The sequence below is a fragment of the Mobula birostris genome, chromosome 6 (genome assembly GCF_030028105.1).
Source record: "Mobula birostris isolate sMobBir1 chromosome 6, sMobBir1.hap1, whole genome shotgun sequence".
NCBI lineage: Eukaryota > Metazoa > Chordata > Chondrichthyes > Myliobatiformes > Myliobatidae > Mobula > Mobula birostris.
The window spans coordinates 169,315,426-169,333,549 of NC_092375.1; the positions used below are offsets into that span (position 1 = coordinate 169,315,426).

The window sequence follows — 18,124 nt, forward strand, 5'->3', positions numbered from 1 at the left end:
TAGAGGTAGGGCAAATCTATGGTTTTTGTTATTTGTTTGTAAATATAGCAGTTACTGGCAAAGTATGCATCATTGTCCATGAATTGTAACAGCAAACAGTGAACATTGGTTGTTTCTATTTCAGATTTACAACTTTTGCAGGTTTTTGATCTCAAATCCCCTGCTATATGCAGATAACATCAGCCAATTGTTAAGAATTTAGCATGAGCCACTGGGCTAAGTGCAATGATTCTTGTCTCTGCATCTCACTATTATTCAGATTCTTATCTTCTGCTCTTTGCCTCGGAATCAAATATGATAGATCAATGTCTCTAAGTATGAAATTTCTTAACTCGATGGTTGTGGATTTGACCAAGAGACATTTTTAAATTGGGGGGAGGGAAATCAATGGCATTACTCCAGTTGTGAACTTCTCAGCTGAAGGATTACAGGTATGCAATCATGTTAACTTTCAACACTTAATACCGAACATTAAAGATGTTAAGTGTACAAAATAGACATTAACATGGTTGTGGCATATTACTTTACAGCTACTATGTACACTAAAATTTTATTCTAAAGTAAATTCAAGCCAAGCCTGTAATTGTTTATTTTAGCCGTACATAGGTCTGAGAATAAAATAAGTCTTTCAGTGCGGGTGTCAACTTACTGAACTTTGTGGTTTCTTCATAGACCTCGAGTTTTACTTGAAGGGCCTTGTTTTGCTTGCTGTTTGTAATAGGATACACAAAGAGCTGTAATATTCCAAAGACAATGAGAGCAAAGAATAATTCTATTGAAATGGAAGTCAGAAAGGTGAGTAAAGAAAAATAAAACATCAAGACATAAATTGCTAAAATGCAAAACTTAGAACTTTTGTTAAAATGTGAATCGAGATAAAGAGCCTTTACACGAAGGAGCTGGAACTCAGCAGCTTCTGTGGAGGATTCTTCCAGTTCCAGATTTCCAGCATCTGCAGTCTCCCCTGTCTTGAATAAAGAACCTTTACTGACCTGAGGTTGGCAACAAATACTATTATAGGAAGTGACAAAATTGATCTGGGATTAAAAACAAATATATATGGAGAGATCCCACCATTTGAGTATGCAGCATTTATGTTACCCTTCTGAAATGTGAAAGAATTCTCACAAATCAAATGCAAGAGTTTCCATCAAGTGAAAATCGCATAACAATTTTATAAATAAATTAATAGATTTACTGAATAGGACAATATAGAGATATTTGGTTTAGATTTCCAATTTTTGCAGGTTTGTCAATCATGTTTTTCTCTGCCAAACAGTAATTTGCTTGGCCCACTGCACATACAATAACTACCATCTCTTCTCCATGGTCCTCCTTTTCTGGAATCCAGGGAATTCTTTTTTTCTTCCAGGTATGTTAATAATTTGATCTAGAATTTCATGAATATCTACTTTTCTATCTGGCAACCCACTCCAGCTCAATGCCACCCATTGCATAAAATTAATATCGTCACTTTTATTGATCATCACACTTTAATATTAACTCTTCAGGCTGTGGAGAATGTTTTTTCTTTATTTCCTTCATTTATATCTTTCCTGACTTTAAACCACTGCTGCAGATTTTTTTTCTCAAAAATATGCTTTATTCAATACAACGTAGTTACACAATGTAGGCCATTGCTCCGTAACAAGCATATCATTACATTAATTTAGAATTGTTACACTATATTAATATAACATTTTAATTTAGTCCCAAATATTCCTGCAGAGATTTGCTTGAGATGTTACTACATGTGGACTAGTTTCTCAGTGTCTAGTGCTAGAACTCTATATTGTGGCTTTTCCCTGAAGGAGTATTACAGTGATTGCACCAAACTTCAGTCTGTCCCTCTGCAGAGAGTCCTGTACTTTGGAATGTGCCACTCTATGACATTTCATTGCGGACAATTCCTTGCACTGGTAGAGAAACAAGTTCTGTGGAGACCAAAATGCGTCTTCTCCCTGGCGATGGTGTTCCAGCAGAGATTGATGCTATGTCTCTGGGAACAACTCTTGAGCATCGAGTCCTGTGTTTTGCAGCAGTTCAGGAGGAAACTCAACAGAGACTTGCATTCTTTTCCCGACCTCCTCTGCAAACATACAGTCCAGTAGATCTCATCCTGACTGCGGCCACTTTGAGTACCGTGTGCAGTAGGATGCTTTGCATGAAGGACCTGACTCCTCTCCAATCGGGCAAGGTCTTGGTCCTTTAGTTAAGAGCTCTAGCAATGAGATGACCTTAGAAAATGTTCAAGAAACCATTTAACAGGATCCACCATCACCTGCTTCTGCAGGGCTTCAAGCGCATTTCAGGCAGATCACTCTATGACTTGTGGTCAAAGATGCTTTATTAAAGAAACTTTTCCACAAGGGTCAGGTAGTACAACTTAATGCAACCGTAAGTCCTGGCCTAGCTTTTTGCAACATTGAGGACAGATAAAACTTCAGCATTTGGTGTTTAGAACTACTTAAAGTTAATGTACAGCTTGCTACAGCCACATACCGATAAGCTTTCCTCTCCTGAGAAATTCCTGAAATATCATGTTCCTATAGTGCAGGACCATGTGTAAGATACAGGAAACTGGCACGGCATATCCCATATTATGTTCCCTCACCCATGGCTCTGGGATAACTGGCACAATGAATATGTGTGGCTACTAAAATTTCTAGTTCTATGATACTATTCAGTAAAGTCCACAAATGCTTCATTAATCTGATGTTTATCTTCAAAAATGTGCCTTGTTCTTGCATCTGTCCTATCTCTCTTTTTCCTAGTGAAGTGCATCAACCCTTACTAAAAATATAGAATGCAGATTTCGCTGCAGTGCATTTTAACTGCCCATTCCACTAGCCTGTGCCTTATTAGTTTTTTGGCCCATACACACAATAATTACGTTCCTTAAAGAGTTGACTGAAACCTGCACAATCTGTTACAATAAAATATTACATACTATGCATACACAATTACTAATCAATGAATTTCCTTTAAAAAGGCTATTTATTGGTCCTTATATAAATATATTTGCAATGACAGACAACATACAAAAATTACCCATATCTCACATACATTTCTACACATAATGCCAGAAGTATTGGCATTGAGAATTTATTCAAAAACATATACGCGGCAGCACACGAAATGCCTGCTAATTACTGCTACTGAGACATCTATTCTTTGTTGGGAAGCTCGAGATAAGCCAGACCTAAATACACAATTGTCATAATTGCCAATCCATTTGAATTGTAGTCGCACAATCCAAGAGATGTAAATTACATAATGTCAACTCTTCCTCCCCTTCACACTGAGATAGAACACTTAACAAACAGCAGGCCAATCAGAAATCTCAAGGTTCATCTGTCTAATGTTGGTAGATTCAAGGATACAGTCTGGGTGACATGGTGAAAACGTCACAGCTTCCTATCCAGAGACTAGTTATGCAATCCCTTTAACAAGGGAAAAATACAATAAATTTGTATGATATTTTTCGCATTCAAAGCGTTTCATATCCAGTTAATTCTTTTCACTGTGCTTCCGTTGTTGTGGAGACAAACATGGCAGCCAAATCGTTTACAGGAATGCCTTACAGGCAAATGGAGTTCTCTGAGGTAAGCAGTCAGTTAAATATTTTAGTGACATCAGCTTTTTCCTAATTCTTTTACAATATTTGCCTTCTCCCAATTGTTCACGCATTGAGAGGCTAGCTAAATAATTTGCGAGGTCAGACATATCAAAAGGATGGGGAAGCTTTAGAGAAGGGTGCAGAGATTTACCAGGAAGCTGTCTGGAATAGACAGCAGGTCTTATGAGGTAAAGGTGAAGCAAGCTAGGACTTTTTGGAGCGAAGGAAGATGAGAGACTACTTGATAGAGGTGAACAAGATTATGAGAGGCATAGATAAGACAACCAGCACCTTTATCCCAGGGTAAAAATGACTAATATCAGAGGACATCCTTTTCAGGTGACTGGAGGAAAGTTTAGGGGATGTGTCAGAGATAGGTATTTTTACACAGATGTTCTGAATGCATCACCAGGACTAATGGTGGAGGCTGACACATTTACGACTCGCAGATAGGCACATGGATGAAAGAAAATTGGACGGTGATGGGCTGTGTAGGAGGGAAGGATGAGATTGCTCTTGGAGTAGGATAAAAGGTCAGCACAACATCACAGGCTGAAGGGCCCGTGCTGTGCTGTACTCTTCTATTGTTCTGTCCAAAGTCACATAATGGCTGGAGCAGGTAAGTGCCACGGGGTTTCTTTGCTGAAGGATGCTGGTGAGTCAGAGGTAGTTTACATCCATCTGACAGGATCATACTCTTGCTACTAATGCCAGTTTGACAATCAGATTGGCTGAATTTAAATTCCCCATTTCCCACGGTGAGATTATAGTTTTACATTATCAAAACATTAGCGCAGATAATTAGATTTCTAATCCAGGAAGGTAACCACTACATTACCTTATCCCGTTAGCTGAGAGATGGGTGTTGGTTGGAACATTATAGGAATTCCCTGCTTTTCTCTAAATAGTGCCTTGGAATAATTTAAATCTATCTGAAGCAGACAGGATCTCAGTTTTATGTAATAATACAGAAATGTTGCAGATGCTTAGCAAGTCAGGCAATATCTATGGAAAGAGTATAAGTGAACATTTCAGATTAGTGACTTTGCATCAGTACCTCAAATTAATGTGTTATCTGCTGAATGTTAAAAGCAAGAAGACAATATTGCAACTTCATGGGCAAATTCCTTTCACAACAAAATAGAAGCTTACTGACTCTCAATCTATAAAAATATTATCAACATTGAATACCTGCTCCAGTCATTGAGTTATTTATATGCAATGTATTATATATAAAAATCATTTCAGATTTGTACGTTCAGTTGCCATGTGAACATTTTCTTGCCATCTTCACTCATGAAGCATATTGTAAACTGAAAACTCACTTGGAATAACAATTTTCTTTCTTTCATATATTTTCAGCAGTATCAACACCTATCCACATTATCTCTCACTGAATATTGTCAGAAATTGACTAAATAACGCTGCAGATGTGATTTAATGAGAAGCCAGAGAATGAGTGCATACAATTGTGGTTGCACTGTGTTGGCTTTGTGGAGCAATTTGCAGGGCTGGTGGTGAGGAAGACAGGGCTAGAAGAGGTCAGAGGAGGATACTCAGAGAACAGCATTCAGAAATAAATGCAAAGAATATAAACTAACTGAAATGCTTTGAGACTCCAAGGGGGCAAATGGAACATAATGATCCCCTTAATCCTGTAGAAATCAAAGTGGCAGGAAGTAACGTGATATCCATATCTTCAACACACTTTATTGTGCAGCCTATGAAAATGGAGGTTTCCAGAAGTTCCAGTTACTTCATGGCACTTGGGAGTCCCTACTTGTAGAAAAGTTAAGAAGCTGTTAAGTGCCAAAATAATATTCTTGCAACACATCTTAAGAGCACTAATCTGTAATGCATGCTTTTAAGAAAAAACATCTAATTTCATAATTAAATAAAAACGAATGGAAGTTTTGTGTTGATAAAAAGTTCTAAGTACATATTTTTCAGGTATAATTTCACTTATTGTAATTTGCCAAAAAACATTGGTTTCTTGATTTAGAGCTAACAGGGAAGTCAGGAAGAACAGTCGAGGCTAATATAAACAGATATATACTGATTCACAGAATTGGGGCAGTGCTTGTTACCATATACAGTATAAGGAGGGTCCCATGTACACAACATTCTGAACACAATATTTAATCCACACACATCGACCGTCAGTGGAAAAACAAACCACTGGACAAACTCAGCAAGTCAAGCAGTATCTGTGGCACATTGTCACCTATTCAGTGCACAATCAAACACAGATTGTCCTTGTACTCACTACCTCAGATATATACATTTTAAAATATCAGTGGATTAATGTTCCTTTGAAACCTCAGTCAAGCATATGTATTCCATAAGTTTACTGAGCTCATTTAATTACTGTAATACTGAATTTAGACATAATATAAATTAGTACAATTAAAGGTTTGAATGTGACTTAAATCTTTTGTACTCTCTATTAGGACACATAGTTATCAGCTGTCAGTCACACAAATAAAAACTGAAAATAGAAATGCCTTCTTTTCCTGATGTTTACAGAAGTAATCTTTTCGGTATTTCTTCAATACTATTAGTTGCGAACCCTTCTTTGTCCTCGTCCTCTGCCTCTGGATACTTTAAAACAGTCACCTTTTGTGGGTTTCCTGTGACGTTCAACTTTAATCCACTCACCTTCATTAGGTTTGCCTGGCCTATCATCTGTTGATTCTTGTGGACCCTTGGCATGAACATCTGATAATTCTGGGACTGTGCTTTTATCCATGTCTATTTGCTGTTGTATTCGCTTTTGCAAACATCTGTCAGGGCCCCATGACTTAGCATGGTGAGAACGACTTGCCTGACTAACTCTCTTTTCTGATGACTGGTGCCCAGAGTTATGCCCAAGAGGCGAGCTTTTGCTCCTTTCCCTACCACATCCCTTCACCCTGTTCCAAGTTCCATTACCAGGTGTGAACACTGGGCTGCCCCCTTTTCTATCATTGGTATTTAATCCTTCTGAACCGGTTACTTTATTAAATGAGAAGCCATTGGAATCATTGCTGTGATAGCCACTGCTTTGTCTACCGCTGATCTGGTCTCTTTCCATATTGAAGCTTGAGCTTGCACTGGACACATTGCTCCCAGCAGGGCTCAGGTGCAAAGCAGAAAGGCGGCTGCTTGTTGGTATCGGGCTAGAACTTCGTCTGCATTGAGCCATAGTAGCAGCAACATGGTATCTGCTGGGGCTCTGTACTCTTCTCACGGCAGCAGCATAAGAGTCTTGTTTAGCAAATAATAAATACTGAGGTAATGTAATTGAACTGGAATTGCTATGGTTGGGAGGTAAAACTGCAGAATATTGTGGAGAGTCACTCGAGGATATGCTCTGCAACTTCAAATCATTGAACCACTGTTGACGAATATCTGAAACAGAAAAATATTCAAAAATTATCGACGATACATTTTAAATATCATGTTTCTGAAAAGGAAAAAATTATACATTATATAACAGTTGATTTTATCAAGCAGTCCTGTATGTAGAGTCAGATTTGCCTTTCAGAATGATGGTGAAGAGATCAAGAAACAACTCTGCTTGTTTACATCTTCTTTTACCCTGCAGTCAACATTAGTTTAGCAAAAGAACCAGACCTGGAACATACGATCAATGATTGGACCGAAAATTTTATTTGATGCAGTGAAGAATCTGCCCTTTCACTTTATTGGAAAAAATATAAGTATTATATAATAATATTAAGTCCAACCATTATGCTAATATCAGTTACAGTTTAAGGTTACACTTAAAAATTATTTTTACAACATTTTTTGAACTCTGTATTCCATATTTGGAAAAAATGCATCAATGCACAGTCTGAACAAGTGTACATTTCCAGTCAATAAACATAAGTAAAAGGACTCTGTCCTGAAAACAGCAAAGGCTTTGTGGCTATGTTTGCGGAAAATATGAAGATAGATGGATGGGCAGGTAGTGTTGAGGAAGCAGAGAGTCTGCAAAATATCGTGAACAGATTAGGAGAATGGGCAAAGAAGTGGCAGATAGAATACAGCGTAAGAAGTATATGGCCATGCACTTTGGTAGAAGGAATAAAGGCATAGACTATTTTCTAAATGGGGAGAAAATTCATAAATCAGAGGTATAACGAGAATGGGAGTCCTCATGCAAGATTCCCTCAAGGTTAACTTGCAGGTTGAGTCGGTGGTGAGGAAGGCAAATGCAATGTTTACATTCATTTTGAGAGGACTAGAATATAAAAGCAATTCTGAGGCTTTACAAGGCACTGGTCAGATCACACTTGCAGAGTTGTGGGCCTCTTTTTTAAGAAAAGATGTCCTGGCATCGGAGAGAGCCCAAAGGAGGTTCACGGTAAACATTCTGGGAATGAAAGGGTTAACCTATGAGAATCAGCCATAACAAAATGGTGGAGCAGACCCGATGGGCAAAAATTGCCTAGTTCTACTCCCTTGCCTTATGATCTAAATCTAACAAAATTTCTGGGCTGGGTTTAGCTGAACATACTACCTGAACCACCCTGTCAGTTCTATAATCCACCAACACCTCACACAGTCTTCCCAATGTGATCTGAATTTGAAAGGCCAATCTTACCGGCCTGAGGTATTCTGAAGTCGATGACACAATCAGGAGTAGGACCTCCAGCTACTCAATGAGAAAGCCTAACATTGAAGACTGCCCTGAAAACTCTTGTCAGACAAAGCATTCCTTTGGATTCACCTAGTCCAATAGCAACAAGTGATGATTAGCTGTGTTCATATATCTCTGAATTTCAGAGTTTAAAAACTATTAAGCTGAAGTGGATAACTTTAACTTTGAAAAATGTAAAATTAAAATTCACTATAATATATGACAACCAGATTAATTTAATAAAATGGCTTTCTTTCCAATTCTGACTCACTGGCCTATAATCTCTATTGAAGTTTTAAGGTCTTAGAATGTGCACAAGCCCGAAACTGACACCGGTTCCGAGAGGAGGTATCCTCAGTGTAAGGACTATTGAACCTCAACAAGAGCGGGTCCTGCTGGTGGATGGATTTGCCCATCTGTTTCTCTCAACATGCATTTAACAGCACACACAGGTAAGTACTGGTCTCCTCACTGTTAAAAATCATTTAGGACCACTGGCATCAGTCAGCAAGTTCTAGCCCAAAATCAATTTGTCAGGTGTAGCACTGCATTTAAGACATTTGTTATATTTTTAACTTCATTTTGCTTTCTGCTATAGAATATCTGTTGGCAAAAAAAGATAACACCTTTAATTAAAATTATATCCGGTCAAGATGGCGTCTGTCTACAATGCTCCTTCGGTCGACCTCTCCTGGATAGATTATGAAACTATATATTTAATTTTTGTTATGTCTTTTACATTTGTTCTTTTGTCTTGATTGTGTTTCTGGAACTGTTGGATCCTGCGATTTGCAGTTTGGAGATCGTTTGGGTGTTTCAGCTCACTGCGCTCTCTGAGAGGAGGCACAGGCAGCAGGCAGGAACCTCGTGGTCAGAAGGCAGTGAGCTGATTTTCGACTCCATTTCGTCAATTAAAGCTTCCATTGTTCACCAATCAAAGCACTGAGGGAGACTGAACTACCGAGGAGAATGCAGAAGACGAGTGCCGGCTGTCTGCCTTTTGATTGCTGGTGAGATCGCTCTGTTATGGAAAGCGAAGGGACTGCTGTTGTGCCTGGAGAATGTTACCCAGGTTTTCTGCATTTTGAATGTGGACTTGGACTATAGACTCATGTACTTTGATAATAAATGAACCTTTGAACCTTAAAATGATCTATGTCTACAATATTGACACAAGAGTTTCTGCAGATGCTGGAAATCCAGAGCAACACACACAAAATGGTGGAGGAATTCAGCAGGGCAAGTAGCATCAATAGACTGGAATAAAGAGAAAAGTTTCGGGACAAGACTCTCCACCAGGACTGGAAAAGAAGGAGGGAGAATCCAGACTTAGAAGGTTGAGGGAGTGGAAGGAGTATAAGCTGGCAGGTGATAAGTGAAACCAGATGAAGGGGAAGGTGAGTGGGTGGGGGAGGAGGAATGAATTGAGAATTTGACAGGTGAAAGGTAGGAGAGATAAAAGGCTGAAGGAGAAGGAATCTGATAGGAGAGGAGAGTGGACCATGGGAGAAAGGGAAGGAATAAAGTCACGATATGGGAAGTGGAGAAACAAGAAATTAGATGGAATGATAGTGTTGGAATCCACAACAACCTTCAAGCTGCTGGTGGAACTCAGTGGGTCAGGCAGCATCAGTGGAAGGGAGTGAGGAAGAAAGATTTCTCCATGTTTCAGCTAGAAACCCTGCACGAGAGCTGTTGAAGGGTTTCCATACAAAACATTGACGGGCCCTAAGCAACACACGCAAAATGCTGGAGGAACTCAGAAGCTCAGGTAGCATCTATGGAAATGAATAAACAGTCAACGTTTTGGGCCGAGACCCTTCTTCAGGACTCAGGAGAACAAGTCCTCCTCCCTCTTCCCACAATTCTTCCAGCAAATTGTTTGAAGTTCTGGGAAGTTCCTGGAGGATTTTTACCCAAATTTCAACTAAATGGGCCAGAAAGAGAATCTGTGAGGTGATTTCTGTTGTGAATGGTAGCATTAAACGAAAAAAAAAACATATGAAACTGAAAGAGGTATTCACTAAACTCTAGCATTGTACAGTATATTCTCAAAACCACGGAACACAGTAATGCTGTTTTTTTTTCTCCCACTTCGAGAAAGTACGGTTTAATGGTTTCAATAAATGACTTACTTGATTGGCACTTGCTCTGAAATTTGCTTTCTGAATTTACTGAGACAGTCTGGATAACTAGCACCACCTCCTTAACTTCGGTTATCAAATTATCCAGCGCAATGATGTGATGATGCTTGGTTGTTTTGGGAGTTTTGACATCAGTCTGTTGAATAATTTTCAATAGATATTTTAGACATCAAAAGCATAGTTTCTTAAAATTTATTTTTCTGATATCTTTACTAACCAAATTACTTTGATTACAAAACCTTCCCCATGAAGATGTTGCCTCATACTGTGCTCCTTTAGCGTCCAAGGAGAGTTTTTCTATGCATAGGCTAGAAATAGAATTTAGACTGGCTAGTAATTTTGGTAAGGTGGAAGAGGTTGAAAGGGGAAGAATTCAAGGTAAAAGAAACATCATACTAAACACATTTCTCATCTGAAGCAATCTATTAAAAGATAAACAGGTGATGTAATTTGGGATTCTTCTGACATCAGCAATTTAATAGTGAATTACGTGTGTAGGGTTCTCAGTAATACTAGATGGACTGTTAACTGTTAATTGCTTATTACCAAAATGGCTTCTCTGAAGTGTTATACCAAAATGGCTTCTCGTACTGTTAACTGTTGAGCAAGGGGTTCTCTATAACAGCATGTTTGGATTACACTTAATGATAATGGAAATTGTATTCATTTGCTAGCCAATGGAAGTCATGTTATGTTATCTTGTATGTGCGTGCTGAGTTGAGGAGCGCGGGCTTTTTTGGGAGGTGAGCAGAGAGAACAGACGTGCGGAGAACGGACAGCAGTTCCAGGGCGGCAGATACCAGACCTCAGGGGTTCAGATGGTGGCTGGAGTCTCGGAAGGACGTTGTGGATGGAATCGGAGGCGTGAGCTCCAACATATTAAAATATTATGTGCACAAGACTGATAAGTTACTTCTGTGGCGCCTTTTCTTTTAGTTGTTGCTATAACCCATCACCAAAACTTGCTATAAAGTATAATTCTTTACTCGCACTTGGTTTGGTATATTTGTGTCGTGGGTGCCTCACACCGTATCCGCACCAAAGCATTTGCACTGTTTGGCGGGGTCAACGGCCATTCACCCTAGGCAAGGGGAGTTAGTTGGGGCAAAGGCCGTTACAAGTGCATGGTACCCCTCCACAATTCGGTAACATTAATATTTCTTATTAAGCAATTATGTACTTCCTTTAGATTTATCAATCTTAAAATGTATTTGAAACATTCAGAAGAAATGAGTAAAGACTATTTGAAATATGGGAATCAAGGAACAACTCATCAAATCATGAAATAATAGTAGATTTCAAGTCTTCATGGATAATTATTTTAAGTTCTTGCATTACAAAAACAATAAAACCACAGAATCTTCATGTATCCATGATAACCAGGAAAGGAGGCATGTGAAAATAAAGCAATGTGTTCCACCTTCTGATGTAAATTGGAATCCACAATTATTTATGGACATCCAGCAGGGCAGTCTTGATATCCAAAATACCAGTCTAATGTAATATAGAATACAAATTATTATTTTTCATAGAAATATTTTATGTTCAGACAAAACATAATACCACAACAAGCAAAAAAGAATATTAAGAGAGGCAAAATTAAACTTGTGTTGTTTAAATTCTAGGAGTATTTATGTTGAGATACTGAAAGTGAAATATATGCATAAATAAAAGGAAGGTGGTGGCATTAGAGAACAACTAAGGCCTTGAAGCTAAGAGATCCTGTATGAATGTGACAGGTTATGAACGAGTCATTGAAGGAATTTAAGCATAAAAGTCAACAATTTAAATGAGAACACCAGAAGGATTGATGAATGAGCATCCATAACAAAGCTTTAGGAGAAGTGAAGTCCATGGAGAAGGTTTGGTGCAAGGTCAATCAGAAAAGCATTGACATAATCAAACCTGGATGCTAAACATCTGCACGAACTTTCAGATATGGAAAGGTTGAGATTAGGTAGAGGGGTTGTTAACGGTATACGTGGAAGTATACTGCATGGAGCTATGCAATAGATTTTGATAAACAAAGTAACAGATTAAATTAATTAAGCAATACAGTGTGGAGCAGGCTCTTCTGAGTTACGGCTTCCCAGCAAACCCAACAAACTCAATTAACCCTAACCCAATCACAGGACAATTTCCAATGACCAATTAATCTACCCGGTACATTTTTGGACAGTGGGAGGAAACAGGAGCACCGGGGGAAACCCACACATTCCACGGGGAGGGCATATAGAGACTCCTTAAAGAACAGCGCCGGAACTGAACTCCAAAACGCCCTGAGCTGTAATAGCATCCCACTAACTACTATCACACAAGTTCCATGCAGCAGTTGGCAGAAATTGATTTTGCTAAATTAGTTGATCAGCTATTTCTGGTGATCCCAACAGCTTCTGCTTCTTTTTCTTATCTTTGTAATTGTATAGGGTCACACCTGTGGACAGAAATGGAGGTCCTCAGTAAGTGGTCTCCTAAACTGTACACAATTTCCCCAAAAGACATGAGGGTTGTATCATAATTGGGCAAGTCAATGTACTAAGACATTCATTTACCCCATGAGAAGTGTTCAGCACACCAGACATTAGCAAATAGCCATCTGTCATGTAAAGGTGCAGGTGAGAGAAAGCAAGTGATACTGTGACTGGAAGAGTAGGTCTGGGTATCATGGGAGGGAAATAGTCTTTTCACATCCAAGGGATCTGAGGGTAGGGCAAGTTGTAGACCATGTTGTGGATGGCGGAAGATTATCCATAAAGTTTGGAGACTGGCTGGGTGCAAAGTGAGGGCAATCACAAATGTGGAACAGAAAAGGAATAATGGGGGAAACAAGGTGTGCCAGACCGAAGATACTGTCTGCCATGGGATGGGAAACTTGGCTGATGACCAAAGAATTCACTTTGGAAGCTCATTTGCTGAGACAGCACCAACAGACCCGATGAGAATTTGCTGTTAATATTTGAAGGATCACTGGACCAGGACATCTGACTAACTGCTTGATTAAGGTCGTTGGTTTTAAGAAACATTTTAACATAGGAAAGAGAGACAGAGAGATTTCATGGCCTAGACCTACTCTGCTTAATGGTACAGCTGTCAATGGGAGCAATTAAAGTCGCAGATGCTCAATTTAGAGTGTATCTTCATCATCACCTTCCCACGTTGTGTCCACTTCCCTTCATTCACTTAATTTTAAAAATCCATCCATATCCCCATTGAATATACTCAGTGACCAAGCCTCAAAACTCTTCTGGGCTGAGAATTCCATGGGTTCACTACCTTCTCGGTGAAGAAATTTCATCTCATTTTCCTGAATGGCTGACCATTTGTTTTGATACTATAACTTCTGGATTCAACTAGTCCATAAAAAGATCATCTCTGTACTTACTCCCTCAACAACTAAGAAATTTGTAGATGTTACTCAGATCGCCTTTAATTCATGCAATAAATGGCAACATATCATTTGCCTTGCTGATTCTCTTTTGCAGAGACCTGGTTCACCACAACTCTCCAGACCCATCGGTTCACCCTGAGGGTTTCTCCATACATTGTATGGACTGGATGGCGGTGTATGTTTTATAAACAACTTGTCCTGGTGCTCAGAAGTGATGATCTTTTCCCAGCTCTGCTCCCCTGATCTGGAACATCTGGTCGTGAAGTGCTGACTATCCATCGAAGGAGTTCTCCACCATCATCTCGACTGCAGACTATGTCTCGACTCAGGCAGACATCCAGCTGGTATTTGAGGAACTGTGCGCCCTAATCAACAAACATGAAATGTTGTACCTTCCATCCTCACTGCTGGGGATTTCAACCAGGCAAGTTTGAAGAAATCTCTGGCTAACTACCATCGACATGTCACCTTCACACCAGAGGACCAAACACACTCAATCTCTGCCATACCATTATCAGGAACACCTACTGCTCCATCACTCGCCTGCACTTGAATAAATCTGACCAGTTAACTGTGTTTCATCTTGTGTCCAGGCAGTGAGGGCGAACACACGAGAAGATGGCCCGGAAGATGTACCTGACTGAACGTTGAAGACCTGCACAGACCAATTGGCTGGTGTATTCAAGGACATCTTCAGCCTTTCAGTTCTGTGTTCTGAGGTTCCTACTTGCTTCAAAAGGGCATCTGTAGTATTGGTGCTCAAAAAAAAGCACCAGTGACCTGCCTCAGTGACAACCATTCAGTATCACCTATATCCAATGAGGTGCTTTGAGAGACTGGTTTTGGTGCAAATTAAGTCCAACCTTAGAAATGACTTGGATAGGACAACAGCAGATGCTATTAATCTGGCTCTCTGCGCAGTGCTGGACCATCTGCACCAGAGTTACGTATACTTCAGGCCGCTGTTTATTAACTACAGTTCAGCTTTCCACACTATCACCCCTTCAAAGTTATCAGTGCCTGGGCCTCTGAACATTCCTTTCCAACTGGATCTTTGACTTGCTCACAAGTTCACCTCAATCACTGCGGATCAGTATCATCTCCTCCACAATGACCATCATATCACGGCTCTATCTCAAGGATACGTACTTAGCCCCCTGCTCTAGTCTTTTTACACACATAACAGTGTGGTTAAGCACAGCTCCAATGCCATCTACGACATCACTGACAACATCGCTGCCAAGTAGATCAGAGGCGGAGAGAGTAAGCAGCTTCAAATTCCTGGGCAATAATATTCTTGGATTACCTGTCTTGGGCCCAGAACATTGATGTAATCATGAAGGAGGCTTGCTAGAAGCTGAAGGAGATTTGGCATGTCATCAAATACTTTAAGTTCTACAGATGCACTGGTGAAGGTATCCTGACTGGCTGCATCACCGATTGCTATGGACAATCAGCACAGGCGCACTTCACAGATGTGTGCTTAGCCCACTGCGCCATTCTACCTAAACCCATGACTGTGTGGTTAGCCACAGTTCAAGTGCCATCTATAAATTTGCAGACGACATAACTGTTGTTAATAACATCCCAGAAGGCAACAAAGAGACATACAGGAGTGAGATAGATCAGCTGGTTGAGCGATATCAGAACACCTCACACTCAACATCAACAAGACCAAGCAATTGATTGTGTACTTCAGGAAGGGGAAGGGGAAACTCCAGTCCTCACTGAGGGGTCAGGGGTGGAAAGAGTGAGTGGCTTCACGCTCCTGAGTGTCAGCACCTTGGTGGACTTTTACTGGGCCCAACACATTGATGTGATCATGAAGAAGGCCTGCCAGCTGCTCTAATTTGTTAGGAAGTTGAGGAGATTTGGTATGTCACCAAAGACTCTGGCAAATTTCTACAGGTGTACAATGGAGAGCATTCTGACTGGTTTAATCATCAGTCTGGCATGGAGGCTCCAATGTACAATAATGGTTATCTATATTAATTATTTGGATGACAATGTGGTTGCCATGGTTAATAAATTTGCAGGCTGCACCGAAGTTGGTGGCATAGTGAATAGGAAAGATTTTTATCTAAAATTACAATGGGATCAAGATTAACTGGGGAAGTCGGCCAAAAAATGGCAAATGGAATTTAACTCAAACAAGTGTGAGGTGTTGAACTTCCGTAAATTAGACCAGGGCAGGAGCCTAGAGAATGTTTTAGAACAAAGCGACTGAGGGGCTTCCTGAAAATGTTGGTAAATGGTGTTTTGGCACACTTGCCTTTATCGATCAGGGCAATAAGTACAGGAAGTGCAATGTCATATTACAACAGTACAAGTCACTGGTCAGACCTCATTTGGAATATTGTGTGCTATTGTGTTCAACCAGCCAAAGGAAAGAAGTAATTAAGCTGGAAAGGGTGTAGAAAAGATTCATGAGGACGTTACCAGTACTGGAAAGCTTGAATTACAAGGAGACGCTGGTAAACTGTGACTGTTTTCCCTGCAGTGTAAGAGGGTCGTGGAGCCTGAGACTAAGGGGCAAAGGTTGAAGGTGAGAGGGGAACGATTTTAAAAAGAGAACTTTTTCTACAAAGGGCAATGGATATATGGAACAAACTGGTGGAGGAAGCTGCAGAGGTTGGTATAATTACAATTTAAAAAATACATTTAGACAGATACATGGATAACAAAGGTTTAGAGAGATATGGGCCAATTGGGGGCATATAAGACTAGCTCATATAGACAATTTGGCCAACACAGACAAATTGGGCAAAATGGCCTGTTTCTGTGTTGTATAACTCTATAAATGTTTTGGGATTAGACATCCAGCATGATTCAGATAGAAAAGACCTTTACGTTTTATGTATCATAATGTATCTCAGACTTTTGTGCTACTTTATGTAAGACTGAGCCTATCTTTGGGAGAAAAAGACTGAAGGACTCAACCCAACTCAGCTGTACCTATATTTTAGAATTACATCAGTAAATGCTTGATATCAGTTTTGTTAGGCCACTAAAACTAATTGTACTGGGATTACTGAGAAGGGCTCCTGAGAGTCGAGGAGTTTTTCAATGATGATGGCAGGGACGATGACATTTTTTTGAAAGCTGCTAATCATGTTGAAATGATCTTGTTGACCTCTCAAAATATTCTCTAACCACTGGGTTTCAATCTTAAATTCCTTATAAATAAGATGATTATTATATTCAAAATGCTTTCAGGACTGACCTCATAGGTAACAATACATTCCACAGTCTGGTTCTCACTTATTCCCACAATCCACTTCTCCATTAGGTAGGGAGGCTGTGAAAATACAAAGTTAATTGAAGTCTGATACATGAAAAGTACAATCACATTTAATGTGCAATCTGAATGTGAGGAATGAGGAACTCTGAAACACTCATTCAATGATAATAAAGCAATACAGAAAACACTGAAGGCAAAGGGCGATAGCAGATGGAATGTTTTCTTCCTGGAAGTCGGTAACCAGTGGTTTTCTACAGGGACCTGTTCTGGGACCCCTGCTCTTCGTGGTTCTTATAAGTGACTTTGTGGTTCTTCTAAGCGACTTGGATGAGGATAACCTGGGTTAGTGAACTTACAGATGACGTGGAGGCTGGTGGTGTTGTGGATAGTGCAGAGGGATGTCGTAGACAACAACAGGACATTAACAGGATGCAGAGCCGGGCTGAGAAGTGGCAGACAGAGTTTAACCTGGAAAATCGTGAGGCAATTCACTTTGGAAGGTTGAACTTAAAGGCAGGATAGACGGTTAATGGCAATTCCACAGGTCGCTCAAAGTTGCCGCACCTTAGTAAAATAGACGGCTATAGGTAAGCCTAGGAATTTCTAAAGTAGGGACATGTTTGGCACAACTCTGTGGGCCGAAGGGCCTGTATTGTGCTGTAGGTTTTCTATGTTTCTAGTTGATAGGATTAGTAAGAAGGCATATGGTATGTTGGCCTTCATTAGTTGGGGATTGAATTCAAGAGCCATGAGGTTATGTTACAGCTCTATAAAACCCTGTTTGGACCACACTTGGAATATTGTGTTCAGTTCTGGTCGCCTCATTCTGGGAAGGGTGTGGAAATTTTAGAGAGGATGTGGAGGCATTTACCAGGATGTTGCCTGGATCAGAGAGCATGTCTAATGAGAATAGGATAGCCTATGGCTTTTCTCTTCTGAGTAATGGAGTAAAGGAGGATGACAGGTGACTTGTTAGAGGTGTATAAGACGATAAGAGGCATAGTCAAGTGGACAGCCAGAGACTTTTTTCCCCAGGACGGAAACGGCTAACACGAAGGGGCAAAATTGAAGGAAACTATAAGAGGGATGTTAGAGTTAAGATTTTTTT

The 18,124-nt window shown here is 39.9% G+C and overlaps 1 protein-coding gene across 4 annotated transcripts in view; it reads right to left on the minus strand.

Moving 5' to 3' along the window:
* Positions 1-1,637: 1,637 nt before the first annotated feature.
* Positions 1,638-18,124, minus strand: part of LOC140199568 (mitogen-activated protein kinase kinase kinase 20-like) — a 126,104-nt gene continuing 109,617 nt past the window's right edge. For 3 of the 4 annotated variants that reach the window (XM_072261852.1, XM_072261854.1, XM_072261853.1), the window contains exons 18-20: positions 16,999-17,073; positions 10,379-10,523; positions 1,638-7,009 (exon numbers count right to left, since the gene is read on the minus strand). In XM_072261852.1, the coding sequence (XP_072117953.1) occupies positions 6,177-7,009; positions 10,379-10,523; positions 16,999-17,073 (1,053 nt within the window). In that variant the 3' untranslated portion in view covers positions 1,638-6,176. Of the gene's footprint in view, positions 7,010-10,378; positions 14,141-16,998; positions 17,074-18,124 lie in introns of those variants that run through there. The other variant, XM_072261855.1, reaches the window with a different exon arrangement.